Consider the following 15,193-nt stretch of genomic DNA (forward strand, 5'->3'; position numbering starts at 1 on the left):
GCATATGGGTTACTTGGTTTTATAAATAGAGGCATAGAATGTAAAAGCAAAGAGATCATGCTAGAACTTTATAAATTACTGGTTAGGCCTCAGCTGGAGTATTGTGGACAATTCTGGGCATCACACTTCAGGAAAGATGTAAAGGCCTTAGAAAGGATAAAGAGGTTTACCAGGATGTTACCAGGGATGAGGGACTTGCTTTGAGGAGAGGTTGGACTGTTCTCCTTGGAACAGAGAAGGTTAAGAGGTGACCTAATAGATGTTTAAGATGATGAGAGGTTCTGATGGAGTAAATAGGGAAAAAATATTCCCTCAATAACCAGAGGGCATAGATTTAAAATCATTGGAAAAAAGTCTAGAGGGGAGATGAGGAGAACTTTTTTCCACTTAAGAGTTGTTGGGATCTGGAACGCTCTCCCTGAAAAAGGTGGTGGAAGCTGATTCCACAAATAATTTTAAAACCGAGTCGGACAGGTGCTTGAGGATGAGCAACTTACAGGGTTAGGGACAAAAAGCGGGGATGTGGGACTAAGCACGACTGCGCTTTCAAAGAGCCAGCACAGGCACGACGGGCCGAATGGCCTCCTTCTGTTGTGTTGTAAGTTTCTATGAATCTATGAAAACCAGTTAATGTCCCATTCATTACTGCCCACATACGGATTCTACCCAAGTAGTACTCTACTAGGGGCTTCGATTTGAACCCAAGATTTGTAAATAGTGATTCTGCCAAACAGAATATCCTCCCTGGCAGTCAAAAGCAATACTAAATAAATAATACAGCCCTAGGTACTAAGGTTCCTTACTTTTAAGTATATTCTTCTCAAGTTGTGACTATGACTTGCGCCGTTGCCAACACTACCAGCTGCAAGATACACAAGCTCAGTTGAGTGACGTACCAGTTAAGTTGGTGTCTGGATTCCAAATTACACTTCACTAATCCCAAATATTCAAGATCCTCAAGAGAGTTGCCTTGGTCAGAAATAATTCTCATTTATCAACAAACCAAGTCCTCTTCACATTTAGTATTCTATTCTGACCAATCCTGATTAATATTTAGGCCTCACCATTACCTTCTCAACCTGATCCAATGACAATTTTTCCTATCAACTTATTACCATCACATTTATTATGTATTTATACGTCACATCCAAGGAATTTTTTGTGTACATGCAATATTCATGTGGTTTCAACAAAATTTTCAAAACTAAACCATGGAAATGCTCTACGGTTACAGTTACACCTGTAAAGTTTATACATTTATTATAAAATGATATTTCAGTGCATACTTCCTGTCCATCTCATTTCCATCTAATGCAATTTTTTTGGGACACACAGTAAAAAAAAAAGCAGCAAATTTGGAATGTAAAGAGGCACAATATCTGTAACCTTTTAATGGATCTTTGCACTAAAACTAGCCTGAATGCCAGTTAACCATTCACTGCATTCAGCCAGTGTTCATTCAATTAAGACCTTCTAGCCTTAAAGGGAAGATTCAATTTAGCAGAATAACACACCACTCCTTTAAAAACACAGTATCAAATTAATGCGAGTAGTGTTATCCGCTAGTGCTTAAAATGATAATTATAAATGTAGAGGGTGATCTTAACTGAAGGATTCCACAAAATGATTATCCATTTCTGGCAGGAATATTATATTTCCATTAAACTTACAAAGCTAAGTTGCCAAAGCACTTAAAGCAAGTATGGGACAGAACAGCCTAGATCTTAGCAGTCCCAATCTCAAAATGCTAGTCTTAACAAGGATAGAGAGAAACCTGGCCAATAGAATTCTGAATGATGGCGATACTCGGAGCTCTCAGAAAACTGAAGGACTTAATAAAGAGGCTCAGTATTAGCTTGCCGAAGTGGCCCAGATAACTGAATTCTGGTGAGTTATTCAACAGAAGGCATCTCAGCCTAGTCTGATTTTGCCATCAGACATCCACACACATTCACTTCCCAGCAAGGCTCACTGAATAGTGATCAGGAATGAGAACGCGGGCTGATTTCTCCCCTCCTTAGCTCAGTGACACGGAGGCCAATTATCATACCCCAATAACTGCCTTCGAGATCAGATAAACGCACAGCCAGGGGTCACACTTGCGACATTTCTGGTTTATGGATAAGCACTGCACTGGATGGTGGCTTCATTAGGCCATGGGGGCAGCTAGTATGCAAAATTTTGCAGGTACTCTCTTTCCCCTCTCCCCCCCCCAACAATTTCCAACTGGTTTAATCCAGCAGTATGTGGAGGATACGAATGAAAACACAAATAACCCTTTAGTAAACAGATACCACGTTGAATAAACTTTATTGACTTACCAAAGTATGTCTCGCAAACAAATCCAGCACCTCACTGGGAAATCGGTCACTATGCAGTGAAATTCAAAAACATATTTACAGAAATTCTGGATGCAACAAAAAGCACTGTCAGAACATGCAGTCGTTCAGTAAGGATTTTATTTCCCAGTTATCTTCATAGAGTTGCAGTGTGTCAACAGCTACCTCATAGCATAAAAAGGATCCAATTACATAGAGATCCTCGACACTGCTTTTTTTTTCATTAGCACTTTTACGCTAGTTCAGTATTGTAATACACAGCTGACAAAAAATTGAATACACGTTTTTAAATACCACAGAGCTGAGGACAAAGCCACATTTCAATAGAAATAACACTTCAATAGGTGAAACCGAATCGGGTATGCTTACAGTGCGAGAGGCATTTCCTACCTATACAAATGTGAATAGTGTAACCGGATTAACTGTACATTTTATGCACATTAGAAGGGATTTTATAGTTATGAGTGCCAGGCAATTTTGGTGCACAAGCTGTCGAGTCGTGATATCACCCACAGTTCACAACACGCAAGTGTCAGGACAATTCAGCACCCAAATAGCTGCTGGACCGATCCATCGAGAGGGCTGAAAGGTGCCGCAAGGCAGGCACGGTCTTACAATAACAATCAGCTAGAGAACTTTAAAAAAAAAAGGACTTTGAGTTTAGGTTCTTTCCTCCCCGCCCACCCGAAACCATCCACAGGGCCCATATATTACCAGGTTATCAACTTCCATCTAATCTGGGGAACCAGAAAAAAGTTATTTTTTTTAAAACAGAGAAAGGTTTGCCTTCAAACTGGATTATCAGTACATTTTAAAAAAAACACAAACAGTAAACTATTTTACTGAACTAGGGATCGCTTCTATGGCAGGTTTGCCAGGTTAATTTATCCTCATGTGCTCTGCAACAGGAGAATGTGTTTTGGAAAACTGAATTGTTAAATTTGAATCACCAAAACGGGGAAATCTGGAAATAGAATAAAAGGAGCTGGAAATAACCTTAAAAAATATCCGGAACCTCAAAAGGTATCCCGACACATGGGTGATGATCACTGCTGACGAAAATCCATGCAGGAGAGGTCTACAGTAGTTAGAGAAATTCTCTCTTCAGCTGAGCTACAAAAAGAAAACACTTTAGTATTGAGCCAAATGAGAGGCCCGCTCGTCGAGTTTCAGAAAATAAAAGACACGGTTGGGAAAAGGATCCGATTTCTGGCACCATCAAAAAGCGAAACTTATTGGAAACAGGCAACTTCAAACCAAGCAGAAGAGCCGCTTTAGGAGTTAGGCCAGTCAAACCAATCTTTCCTAAAACAATTTCTAAAGTTGTAAACCTACCTCTCTGGTTTCAGCATAAGTGTACGCTTTGAGTCGGTAAACAGCACTGTAGTGTACATAATGGCATGCATACCAGACTCCATGATCACAGTGGACGGCCTCCCGATTTTCTAAATAGACTGTGCGCCACAAATTTGATGTCACATCTTAGTGCTGAGTTTCTGAGGTCTGCACAATTTTTATTTACTTAAATGGGGCCCTACGGTCTCAACGTGCTCATGTAGAATACAGCAAGGAATAAAGCGCTAGGTTCAGTTAAGTGTGTGTGAACTATAAAATCAGCTCTCAACACAAAAAAGGGCACATCTATTTTGTTGTCTGGCAAAAGTATACCCCATCTTTCAACTGAATGCAATTAAAATACCGTACCAATTTTAACCAGTTTATAACAGAAAGCAGCCTCATCCCAGCCAGGGAAGCACGGAGTCAACTTTGGTTTTAAAATCATGAAAAGATGGGTTTTCAGACTGGGCCAACTCACTTGGCAAAGGTTTTATTTCTCGTGGGGAATGGGGAAGTGAGTGAGTGGGAGGAAAGAGAAGGGGAGCTGTTGCCGTGGGCAACATGATCTTTTATGGAATGATGCAATTTATTACTCATTAAGCACAGTTTAAAACAAATCTACAGTACATTGTTATTCAAGTAAAACACTAAAATTGCAAATGTCTCAGACTAAACAGCAACTTATATAAAAAAATTGAAATCTTGAAAATTTAGCATCACTTAGAACAGGTCTAGACGTCTCCTGCATCGCTGTCCTTTTTGTCTTTCTTTCCTTCTCCTTCCCCTTCTGCTGTTTCGCTGGTGTCCCGTCTCCGTTTGCGGTTTCGCATATTAAACCGAGGCTTCGCCTGGGGCAGTGGATCCATCCCAAGAACTTTGTGAATCTGCCTAAACGCCAGCAACCTCAACGCATGCTGGGAGGGTAAAGATACAATTAACTTAAAATAACAAAGATGATCAATGGACACCTCCTCACAACCCCCCCCCACTGGTTTTCATTAAAAATAATCACAGAAAATGCTGGAAATATGCACCTGAAAGAGGAATGAAGGGACCCCCCACAAAATGTTACTCCAGGATAAAACTAGAGTCTCCACCCAAAGCATCAACCGGTCTTTTCTCTCAGATACTGATGGGCACGCTGTGCACTTCTAGTATTTTCTGTTTTTATTTTGGATTTTTAGTGCTGATTTTTTTCATTTTTATAGTGGCTTACAGCACATAGAACAGGGTTAGATGTCTTCCACTTGAAGTGAATGCACAACTTACATTCACAAAATTGAAGAATTTTGATTTTTAAAAAGTTTGACAGAATAGGTGTTTTAGTGCAGTCTTTTTGCACCCATACCACATCCTGAATCAGACAAAACTGAACATTAAAGTTTGATTTTATTAAAAAAAACACAATCCCCACGTTTAGGGCAGCTACAACTGGCTGGGTAATGTCCTGGGCGAGAGGAGCAAAGACAAAATAAGAGTCAAATTTCCCACTGTTGATCACTATCCAGTGACTCTTGGACAATTCTCCTGTGTAGATTTAGGCTGATGACAGGATCAGGCTCGGGTGTGATTAACCCCCCCCCATGTCAAATATTCTGCCAACATTCACAGTTTGCGCTCATACGCGAAAAACAGTCACTTGCGCAACATGAGACATCATCTTCAAAGAGAAGTGGAGAGAAATGAATAAACACAAACATCCAGAGACTTGCTCTGAAATGGAAGGCCATCCTCATTATATAAATGTTCCAGCATGGGGCTCGACAACAACAACTGGCCAAATGCATAGATAGTTTGCGCTATTCATCCATTACACCCCTATTCTCTAAATTCCCTTCCTGGACCCCTCCAATTTGCATCTCCGTCCTTGCTTTCAAATACAGGAAACTTTGTGCTATCCGGAGGTTGAATGTCCGGCAACTTCGCTCTAACGGCAGAAATCAGCAGCCGTTTTGGTTAGGTTTTTTTTCTTCTCCTAGCATTCTTTTCACAGGCAGGCTCTGGAAAGCGTCTTTGTCGCTTAGCAACAGCTTCAGAGACGCTTCCAAGCTACTGGGCCGAGTGTTTACAAGCTGTTGCTGAGCAACAGTGTTTGTGGTCAGATACGGCAGGCTCTAGAAAGCGTCTCTGTATCTTAGCAACAGCTTCAGAGACGCTTCCAAGCCACGGGCCGAGTGCTGACAAGCTGTTGCTAAGCAACAGTCTTTGTTGTCAGATACGGAGATGAAAAGCTCCTATCTGATAACATTGACGCTGGTCTATCCGGAAGTTTTGAGGCAACGGCAGTAGCTCGGTCCCGTGGGTGCCGGATAGCACAAAGTTTCCTGGACCTTTAAAAATTAGTCTCTTCAACCATTCTAATTGTCCCCATCTCTAATCTTCTTCAGACCTCCCCCCACATCTCCGCCAATTCTGGCCTCTTGAGCATCCCCAATTTTAATCGCTCAACCATTGGTGGCCGTGCCTTCAGCTGCCAAGGCCCTAAGCACTGGATTTCCCTCTCTAAACCTCTCTTTCCTCCTTTAAGACGCTCCTTAAAATCTACCTCTTTCACCAAGCATCTGCCCTAATATCTCATGTGGCTCAGTGTCAAATTTTTTTTGATAACGCTCCTGAAGCACTTGCGACATTTTACTATGTTAAAGACGCTATATAAACTGTCGTTGTCGTGCCACCGCTAACTCTTTTCCTCTCCCGCTTGGCAGCCACTTCCTGTCTCCAACCTTGGAACGCATCCTACATGTCTCTCTACTTCAGCGCAACAGAAACTTAAGCGCCCACAGTTCCAATGCAAACCACTTTCCTGATATGCACATTTTATCAGGTCAGCTCCTGCTGTGGGCGGGCCCACCAATAAGAATTAGTCTGCTCCAAGAAATTAAATAGCTGGATTTTCAGCATTCCTAGAATTAATGGTTACTCTTAGGATATAATTTTTTTGTTGTTGAGGAAAATAAGCCAATTAAGTAACTGCGCAACAAGGTCTGCGCAGTACCATCAGATATCAGAGACCACTTACTTTCAATACCCCTGAAATGTTAGCAGTGCACAGTTGGTCTCTCATTTCTTAGGGGAGGGTACCAGATGCAAAAATCCCTAAGGCCCCTGAAATAATAAAGTAGCAAAGTTGCCTCTCCCTCTTTTGGACGTTGTTGGACTTGCCTTGCATTTTCTATTTTCATTTCAGATTCCAGACATTTGCATTTTTTTCTTTCATCACATTTTTTGAGAATCTGATTGCAGAAAAAGTAACACTGCTGCAATGGACATGAGCCCAGCACAAAAACCTCACCTGTGCACTAGCTGTAATATCCTCTCGCTGCTGATGGCTCATGCAGGACAGGGCATCCGAGTGGTCTTTTTCACAGGGATCCAGAAGTCCAGGGCCATCTGTAGCAAGAAATTGCATTCCCTGGTTAAACTGTACAACCAGGCTTTAATTAAAAAATATACAACTGGGGCTACCACTCAAATCGTTTCTTTACTCAGTGTCTGGTGATGTAACAGTTACAAAACCTATCATTCTCGTATCACCAAAAACCTTACTGTGCACACCCTAGTTTGGGGAGTTAGCAGGTGATGCTAGAAGTGTTTGGCAAGCTTTTGTACAAAGCTCCAAACCCAAATAACATCCCTCAGAGCACCTGTCTTGTCACACATGGCACCCCCCTATCCTGGCCAACCTCAAGCAGCATGAAGGCACCAACACTATCCTTTCTTTTTCCCAGTGGAAGGTCCATCATCCTTGGGCTGCAATTTCAGTCTTCGGTGGCCTATCTAAGCTGGCCATATAGCTTGGGTGGCTATCAGAGGTACAAAGTTGGGGAAAAAATGCTTAAAACTAATTCGGTATTTTTTAGTTGGGGAAGGAAGAACAGGAGGCTAGCCCCCACCCCTAGTTTTGTGAAGATTTAGTGCAAAAATAGGCTTTGTCTTCATTGTATTAAAAGCTGAACAGAATGGTCAGTACAACAAAAAATTATTTTGAGAAAGATCCACAGGATTGCTAAAATGGAGAATGAATCCAACAAACATATGCACACAACAGTATAAGTCGTTGCCGTAATACAATGACATTCTGGTGCCTATATGCTTGAGTTTTTTTTTTAAATCGAGGCAGAAAGGTTTCAATGTCATCTAACAAAATCAGACTTGGGTGTCCACAGATATCCACTCACCATCCTGCATCTTATCGCAGAAGTCCAAGTTCACTCGCATACTACCAGGGTTGACAAATAGCTCAGTACATTTCTGTTCTCATTTCCCCCTTCTAAACCATGGATCGGATATATAATGGGAGACAGCCACAGGATTGTACAGTCTGTGCCTGGGCTCAAATTCAGTCCAGGGTGAACGGATTAATGTTTCATCAGTCTACTGGTTGTAAGAGTTCTACATGAAATGAGCTGAGGGCCGTCTCAATCTACTTCCTATCTGGCACAATCTCGCAGCATAAAACCACCCCTAATTTGCTCAGAGAGGCCATAGAATAGCTGGCATAGTAAGTGGAAAAATGCTCCAACAGGGTTGCTCATCCAAGGTTGGAGATAATTCATACTATTAGGACAGTGTTAAAGGAGCAACACCTTGCAACTAATGTGCTTTAAGTGTTGGATAAGATAGTGTTGAGAGCTTTAAGCTGCAGAAAATTGCTATACTTGACCCGAGAGCATTTGATGCTGCCACTGGGTGCCCAGAACAGAAGGTATTCCATTCCCAACACTGACATCCTTCACCTTGAGCACAAAATTCATTATATAATTTTGAAGAAAGGACAATGAATGCCTTGCACAGATGATGAGCCAAAGGAAGAAGATTCACTATTTACCCTACTCCCAAAACAAGCAAGCGAGACTAACCTGGAAGGAGAACTCCAGAGGCAACAGATTCCAATACCCTCCGCATTGCATCACCAGGACTCAGTGGGCCTGAAGAACTGCTAATGGCTTTCTCCACAAGCAGCTCCATAGCCTGTTTAAAAAAGAAATGGGGTATTAAAGTTGCTCTGCACCTATTTTCCAAGGGGTTATATACAGTATACTCAAAGCAAGTTGACCTTTTCTGCAGAACAGTAGTGGGTAGCTCAATTTAAAATATCAAGTGAAAAGAACTATTCATCTCAAGCACATCAAAACTGGATTACCAACCATAGACAAGTTCAACCTTTGCATAAATACACTGTCAACCCACATTCTAGCAGAAATGGTGCCGGGGGGGGGGCGGGAAATAAAGGCAGTGGCAACAGCGGAGATAAATCACCAGGGCCTTGGTTCCTTTAGGAGTGACTGCATTGTATTCAGCCATCTGAAGATGGTCGAGTGCTACATGCGCGAGTTCCCCTTGAGGTCAAAGAAAATTAAGAGGCCGAAAATATCAACAGATAAAGGAAGACTAACGGTGTGATCAAAGGTGAGAACTGACAGCTGCTGACTAGACTTGAGACATGAAGAAACTGCATCTTTCAAGTATTGAAAGAAACCTTATTTTCACTGCTGCCTTGAAAGTCCCAGAAGAGATCAGGATGTAGCGATTCAGCCATTGCAGTGCAAGTGGCCTGGAATTTGAGAGCACAGGTGCTACGCGATTTGAATAATAATAATAATTCAACTTTATTGTCATTGTTCAATGCACAAGTACATGAACAACAAAATGTGATCTTGCAAGCTCCCATGAGTCCAGTACAAATAACATTAACCGTAAATAGCACCGTCCTGGGAGAAGCAAAGCCGCTGCGTCTGTGCGCGCCGCCATTCCATTTCCACCATTTGAAGGAACACAGTGGAATCATCCTCAGTTTTTTGGACGGAAGCAGCAGCAATAAACCTCCTCCCAGAAATAGTGGACAATCATCAAGTGAAATGGACAAAATATTAGACTCAAAGTGCAACTGGCTTAATTGGACCAGAGCATCTATTAGCACCATCATGGTTTGTGCTCAGTTGGCCAATCACAGCTTGGGCAACGGGGGCGGGGGGTCACATTCGAACTTGCCTCAGTGACACAGGTTAGAAAGAAGAACAGCCAGGGTTTCCACTCCTGATCATTATCCAGTGATTCCCACATGGACATCCAATAAGGAGGTTTCAATTTAGCTACGGTGGTCTTCATGAATAGTTTGCTGAAATTGAAGTGTCTAGGCTTACATATTAATAACTTGGGTGAATTACTAGAGTGCTGCCTGTGCTCGTGGAATCATACCTCAGCAGAAATCTTTGGGTGGAAAAAGAAACTGATGGGGGGAGGTGGGGAGGAGAACGATTTCTAACTTTACTAGGATCACCTCGCAACAGAAGAATCTGGTGTGAAAGATTCACCACATGGCAGTTGCATACTCACCCAGTCTGGCAAGGCTCCCCACGTTGGCACTCGCTGACACAGGTCACGCAGAATTCGTATGACGATCACGCAGGATTGCAAGCCATTAGCCCTAGCCTTCAAGTTTGGAAAGAAAATGAAACATTATTCAGCAACGTCAAATCCACAATGCAGAGATAGTTTGAAAGTAACATGAAGTATTTCTGTATTCACAACCCACAAGAGCTTTGATGTACACTAAAAGTAATGTGGACTCAACAGCTGATTGTGAAACTGCTTTCGCCAAAGTTAGTGCTTTATAAATTTTAAAGTTGCTAACATTAGGCAGATATATCTTGGATGGAGGGAAGGAATTTATGGAAAACGTAATGTATCAAAGATTCGAGGGCAGCGTCAGCAAAAAAAACACAAGATGTACTCGTAAAACACATAAACTGCACGACCCCCTTCCCCTCTCCTGTTGCCAATAACAAGAAAAGAGAGACTAAGGATGCCATCCACATTGTGGGGTAGATGCTAGTGCTGTAGCTGTACTTAGAAACATAGAAGAAAGGAGCAGGAATAGGCCATTCGGCCCCTCGGGCCTGCTCCGCCATTCAATGCGATCATGGCTGATCATCCAAATTCAGTACCCTGTCCCTGCTTTCCCCCCATATCCCTTGATCCCCTTAGCCTTAAGAAACATATCTAACTCCTTCTTGAATATATTTAAATGAATTGGCCTCAACTGTCTTCTGTGGTAGAGAATGCCACAGGTTCACCACTCTCTGGGTGAAGAAATTCCTCCTCATCTCAGTCCTAAATGGCTTACCCCTTATCTTTAGACTGTGATCCCTGGTTCTGGACTCCCCCGCCATCGGGAACAGCCTTCCTACATCTAGTCTGTCTAGTCCTGTTAGAACTTTATAAGTTTCAATGAGATCCCCTCTCATTCTTCTAAACTCTAGCGAACATAAGCCTAATCGACCCAATCTCTCTTCATATGTCATTCCTGCCATCCCAGTATCAGTCTGGTGAATCTTCGCTGCACGCCCTCCATGGCAAGAACATCCTTCCTCAGATAAGGCGACCAAAACTGCACACAATGCTCAAGGTGTGTTCTCACCAAGGTCCTGTACAACTGCAGCAAGACATCCTTGCTCCTGTACTCGAATCCTCTTGCTATGAAGGCCAGCATACCATTTGTCTTCTTAACCGCCTGCTGCACCTGCATGCTTACCTTAACCGACTGGTGCACAAGGACACCGAGGTCTCGTTGCACTTCCCCTTTTCCCAATCTATTGCCGTTCAGATAATAACCTGCCTTCCTGTTTTTGCCACCAAAGTGGATAACCTCGCATTTATCCACATTATACTGCATCTGCCATGCATCTGCCCAATCTGTCCAAATCGTACTGGAGTTTCTCTGCATCCTCCTCACAGCACACACGCCCACCCAGCTTTGTGTCGTCTGCAAACTTGGAGATATTACATCTAGTTCCCTCATCTAGATCATTAATATATATTATGAATAACTGGGGTCCTAGCACCGATCCCTGCGGTACCCCAATAGTCACTGCCTTCCACTCGGAAAAAGACCCGTTTATTCCAACTCTTTGCTTCCTGTCTGCCAACCAGTTTTCTATCCAAGTCAGTACCTTACCCCCAATCCCATGTGCTTTAAACTTTGCACGCTAGTCTCTTATGCGGGACCTTATCGAAAGCCTTCTGAAAGTCCAAATACACCACATTCACTGGTTCTCCCTTATCTATTCTACCAGTTACATCCTCAAATAATTCCAGTAGATTAGTCAAGCATGATTTACCTTTTGTAAATCCATGTTGATTTTGTCCGATCCTGTCACTGTTTTCCAAGTGCTCTGCTATTACATTTTTTATAATGGACTCTAGCATTTTCCCCACTACTGCTGTCAGGCTTACCGGTCTATAATTCCCCGTTTTCTCTCTACCACCTTTTTTAAATAGTGGGGTTACATTAGCTACCCTCCAATCCATGGGAACTGTTCCAGAGTCTATAGAATTTTGGAAGATGACCAGCAATGCATCTACTATTTCTAGGGCCACTTCCTTAAATACCCTAGGATGTAGATTATCAGGCCCTGGGGATTTATCGGCCTTCAATCCCGTCAATTTCCCGAACACCATTTCCCTACAAATACTGACTTCATTCAGTTCCTCCCTCTCATTGGACCCTATGTTCCCCGACATCTCTGGGAGTTTATTTGTGTCCTCCTTTGTGAAGACAGAACCAAAGTATGTATTTAATTGGTCTGCCATGTCTTTGTTCCCGATTATAAATTCCCCTGATTCTGACTGCAAGGGACCTACGCTTGACTTTACCAATCTTTTTCTTTTCACATATCTATAGAAGATTTTACAGTCAGTTTTTATGTTCCTTGCAAGCTTACTCTCAAAATCTATTTTCCCCATCTTAATTAATCCCTTTGTCCTCCTTTGCTGAATCCTAAACTGCTCCCAATCCTCAGGTTTGCTGCTTTTTCTGGCCAATTTATATGTCTTCTCCTTGGATCTTATGCTATCCCTAATTTCCTTGTTAGCCAATGTTGAGTCACCTTTTTTGTTTTATTTTTATGCCAAACAGGGATGAACAAATGCTGTAGTTCATCCGTGCGATCTTTAAATGTTTGCCATTGCCTATTCACCATCAACCCTTTAACTAACATTCCCCAATTCATCCTAGCCAACTCGCACCTCATACCATCGTAGTTTCCTTTATTTAAATTCAGTACCCAAGTCTCTGAATCAACTACTTCACTCTCCATCTTAATGAAGAATTTTATATTATGATCGCTCCTCCTCAAGGGGCCTTGCACAACAAGATTGCTAATTAATCCTTTCTCATTACATAATACCCAGTCTAAGATGGCCTGATCTCTAGTTGGTTCCTCGACATATTGGTCCAGGAAACCATTTTGTATACACGTTAGGAATTCCTCTTCCACAGTATTGTTACTAATTTGGTTAGACCAATCTATATGTAGATTAAAGTCACCCATGATAACTGCTGTGCCCTTATTGCACGCATCTCTAATTTCCCGTTTAATGCCATCCCCAACCTCAGCATTACTGTTTGGGGGTCTGTATACAACTCCCACTAACGTTTTCTGCCCCTTGGTATTTCTCAGCTCTATCCATACAGATTCCACATCATCAAAGCTAATATCCTTCCTTACTATTGTGTTAATCTCTTCTTTAACCAGTAATGCTACCCCACCACCTGTTTGCCTGTCCTTCCTGAATATTGAATACCCCTGGATATTGAATTCCCAGCCTTGGTTACCCTGGAGCCATGTCTCCGTAATCCCAATTATATCATATCTGTTTACATCTATTTGCGCAGCTAATTCATCCACCTTATTACGAATGCTCTTCGCATTAAGACACAAAGCCTTCAGGCTTGTTTTTTTTAACACTCTTAGACCTTTCAGAATTATTGTTTATTGCGGCCATGTTTGATTTACACCCTTGATTTCTCTGACTTCCACTTTTGCTTTTCTCCTTCCTGTCTTTTGCTTCTATCCTTGCTTCCCTTTCCTCTGTCTCCCTGCACAGGTTCCCAACCCCCTGCCGTTTTAGTTTAAACCCTCCCCAACAGCACTAGCAAACACTCCCCCTAGGACATCGGTCCCGGTCCTGCCCAGGTGCAAACCGTCCAGTTTGTACTGGTCCCACCTCCCCCAGAACCGGTTCCAATGTCCCAGGAATTTGAATCCCTCCCCCTTGCACCATTCTTCTAGCCACGTGTTCATCTGAAATATCCTTCTATTTCTACTCTGACTAGCACGTGGCACTGGTAGCAATCCTGAGATTACTACCTTGGAGGTCCTATTTTTTAAATTTACCTCCTAACTCCCTATATTCAGCTTTTAGGACCTCATCCCATTTTTTACCTATATCGTTGGTACCTATATGCACCACGACAACTGGCTGTTCACCGCCCCCCCCCCAGAATGCCCTGCAGCCGCTCCGAGACATCTGGAACACACCAGCATTTTAAAAGCATACTGCCTATTAAAACTGATGTGTCAGGACGTAACCCCATGACAAATCACTAGCCCTGTAATTGTCATCTCGTAGATCGAAAATGCACATACAGAACTACAGGAAACTTTGTGATATCCGGCACCGACGGGACCGGCGTGTTGCCGATCTCTCAAAACTGCCGGACATACAAAGTTAATGTTGAAGCATACGGAGGTTTTCATCTCCGTTTCTGACAACAAACACTGTTGCTTAGCAACAGCTTCTAAAGAGTCGGCTGCAGCTGCAAGCGTCTGTAGCTGAAGCTGTTGCTATAGCTACAGACCTTGCAGTGGCTGACTGAGAAAAAAAAAGAACGAGATCTAAAAAAAACTTAGAGAAAACGGCTCCTGATTTTTGCCATTAGATCGAGTATTCTGGACATACAACCTCCGGATAAACCAAAGTTTCCTGTAGCTACACGTTCACCCACCACATCAACAGTAACTGCACTTTAGAAAATAATTCATTGGATCTGAAGCACAATGAGCCATCCTGGGCAATGTGATCAAGTGTTATTTAAATCCAAGTTCATTCCACACATATATTACCATTGTTTTTTCTGTTATATATGCCTCTCCTATTTACAGTGTCTATTCTGTTGGTCACTCCATCACCTACAGTTTAGAGAAGTGTTCATAATCACGTCCAAGGATCTCACATTGCAGGAGGACCAGTTTTACAGGTGCCCGCCTCAGACCCACCCACTCTTCCAGTACACACCACTACGCTGACTTACTGCAGCACTGTGCTCCTGAAAATGCCACAGAAGCAAGATGTACATGTGTAAATTTCTGAAAATTAAGAATAATGTCCATAAATGCTTCACCGATAGATTATCCAAGCCACCCGTGCACATGTTGCAGAAGATAAGAGTTTCAACAGAGCGGCAATTCTCTTGGTTCTGCTGAAGATTCCTAAATAAAATGGATGCATGTAGCCAAGGCCACTGATTAATCGTCTAGTATCACAGTTTGATTCCCAAAATACAGCTAAAATTGCTGGAATCCCATGTAATATAATGGAAACAAAAAATGTAGAAAAACACAGGGTTGTCGGCAGCTGTAAAGATTAAAAAAAACAAGTTAACCGTTTGCGTGCAGACCCTTCGTTAGTAGAGTTGGAGTTAACTTTTTTTTTTCTTTCCAAATGTTGAGGGA

The 15,193-nt window shown here is 42.4% G+C and overlaps 1 protein-coding gene across 6 annotated transcripts in view; it reads right to left on the bottom strand.

Annotated features, from left to right (window-relative positions):
- Window positions 1–2,293: 2,293 nt before the first annotated feature.
- The window catches only part of LOC147108284 (zinc finger RNA-binding protein-like), a 100,913-nt gene continuing 88,013 nt past the window's right edge, over window positions 2,294–15,193 (bottom strand). For all 6 annotated transcript variants that reach the window (XM_086004853.1, XM_086004852.1, XM_086004850.1 and 3 more), the window contains 4 exons: window positions 10,014–10,109; window positions 8,537–8,648; window positions 6,970–7,067; window positions 2,294–4,591 (listed from right to left, as the gene is read on the bottom strand). In XM_086004853.1, coding sequence (XP_085860979.1) covers window positions 4,409–4,591; window positions 6,970–7,067; window positions 8,537–8,648; window positions 10,014–10,109 — 489 coding nt within the window. In that variant the 3' untranslated portion in view covers window positions 2,294–4,408. The remainder of the gene's footprint in view (window positions 4,592–6,969; window positions 7,068–8,536; window positions 8,649–10,013; window positions 10,110–15,193) is intronic.

Source organism: Somniosus microcephalus, chromosome 13, assembly GCF_052327205.1.
Source record: "Somniosus microcephalus isolate GS21.2 chromosome 13, FLI_Smic_1.0, whole genome shotgun sequence".
NCBI lineage: Eukaryota > Metazoa > Chordata > Chondrichthyes > Squaliformes > Somniosidae > Somniosus > Somniosus microcephalus.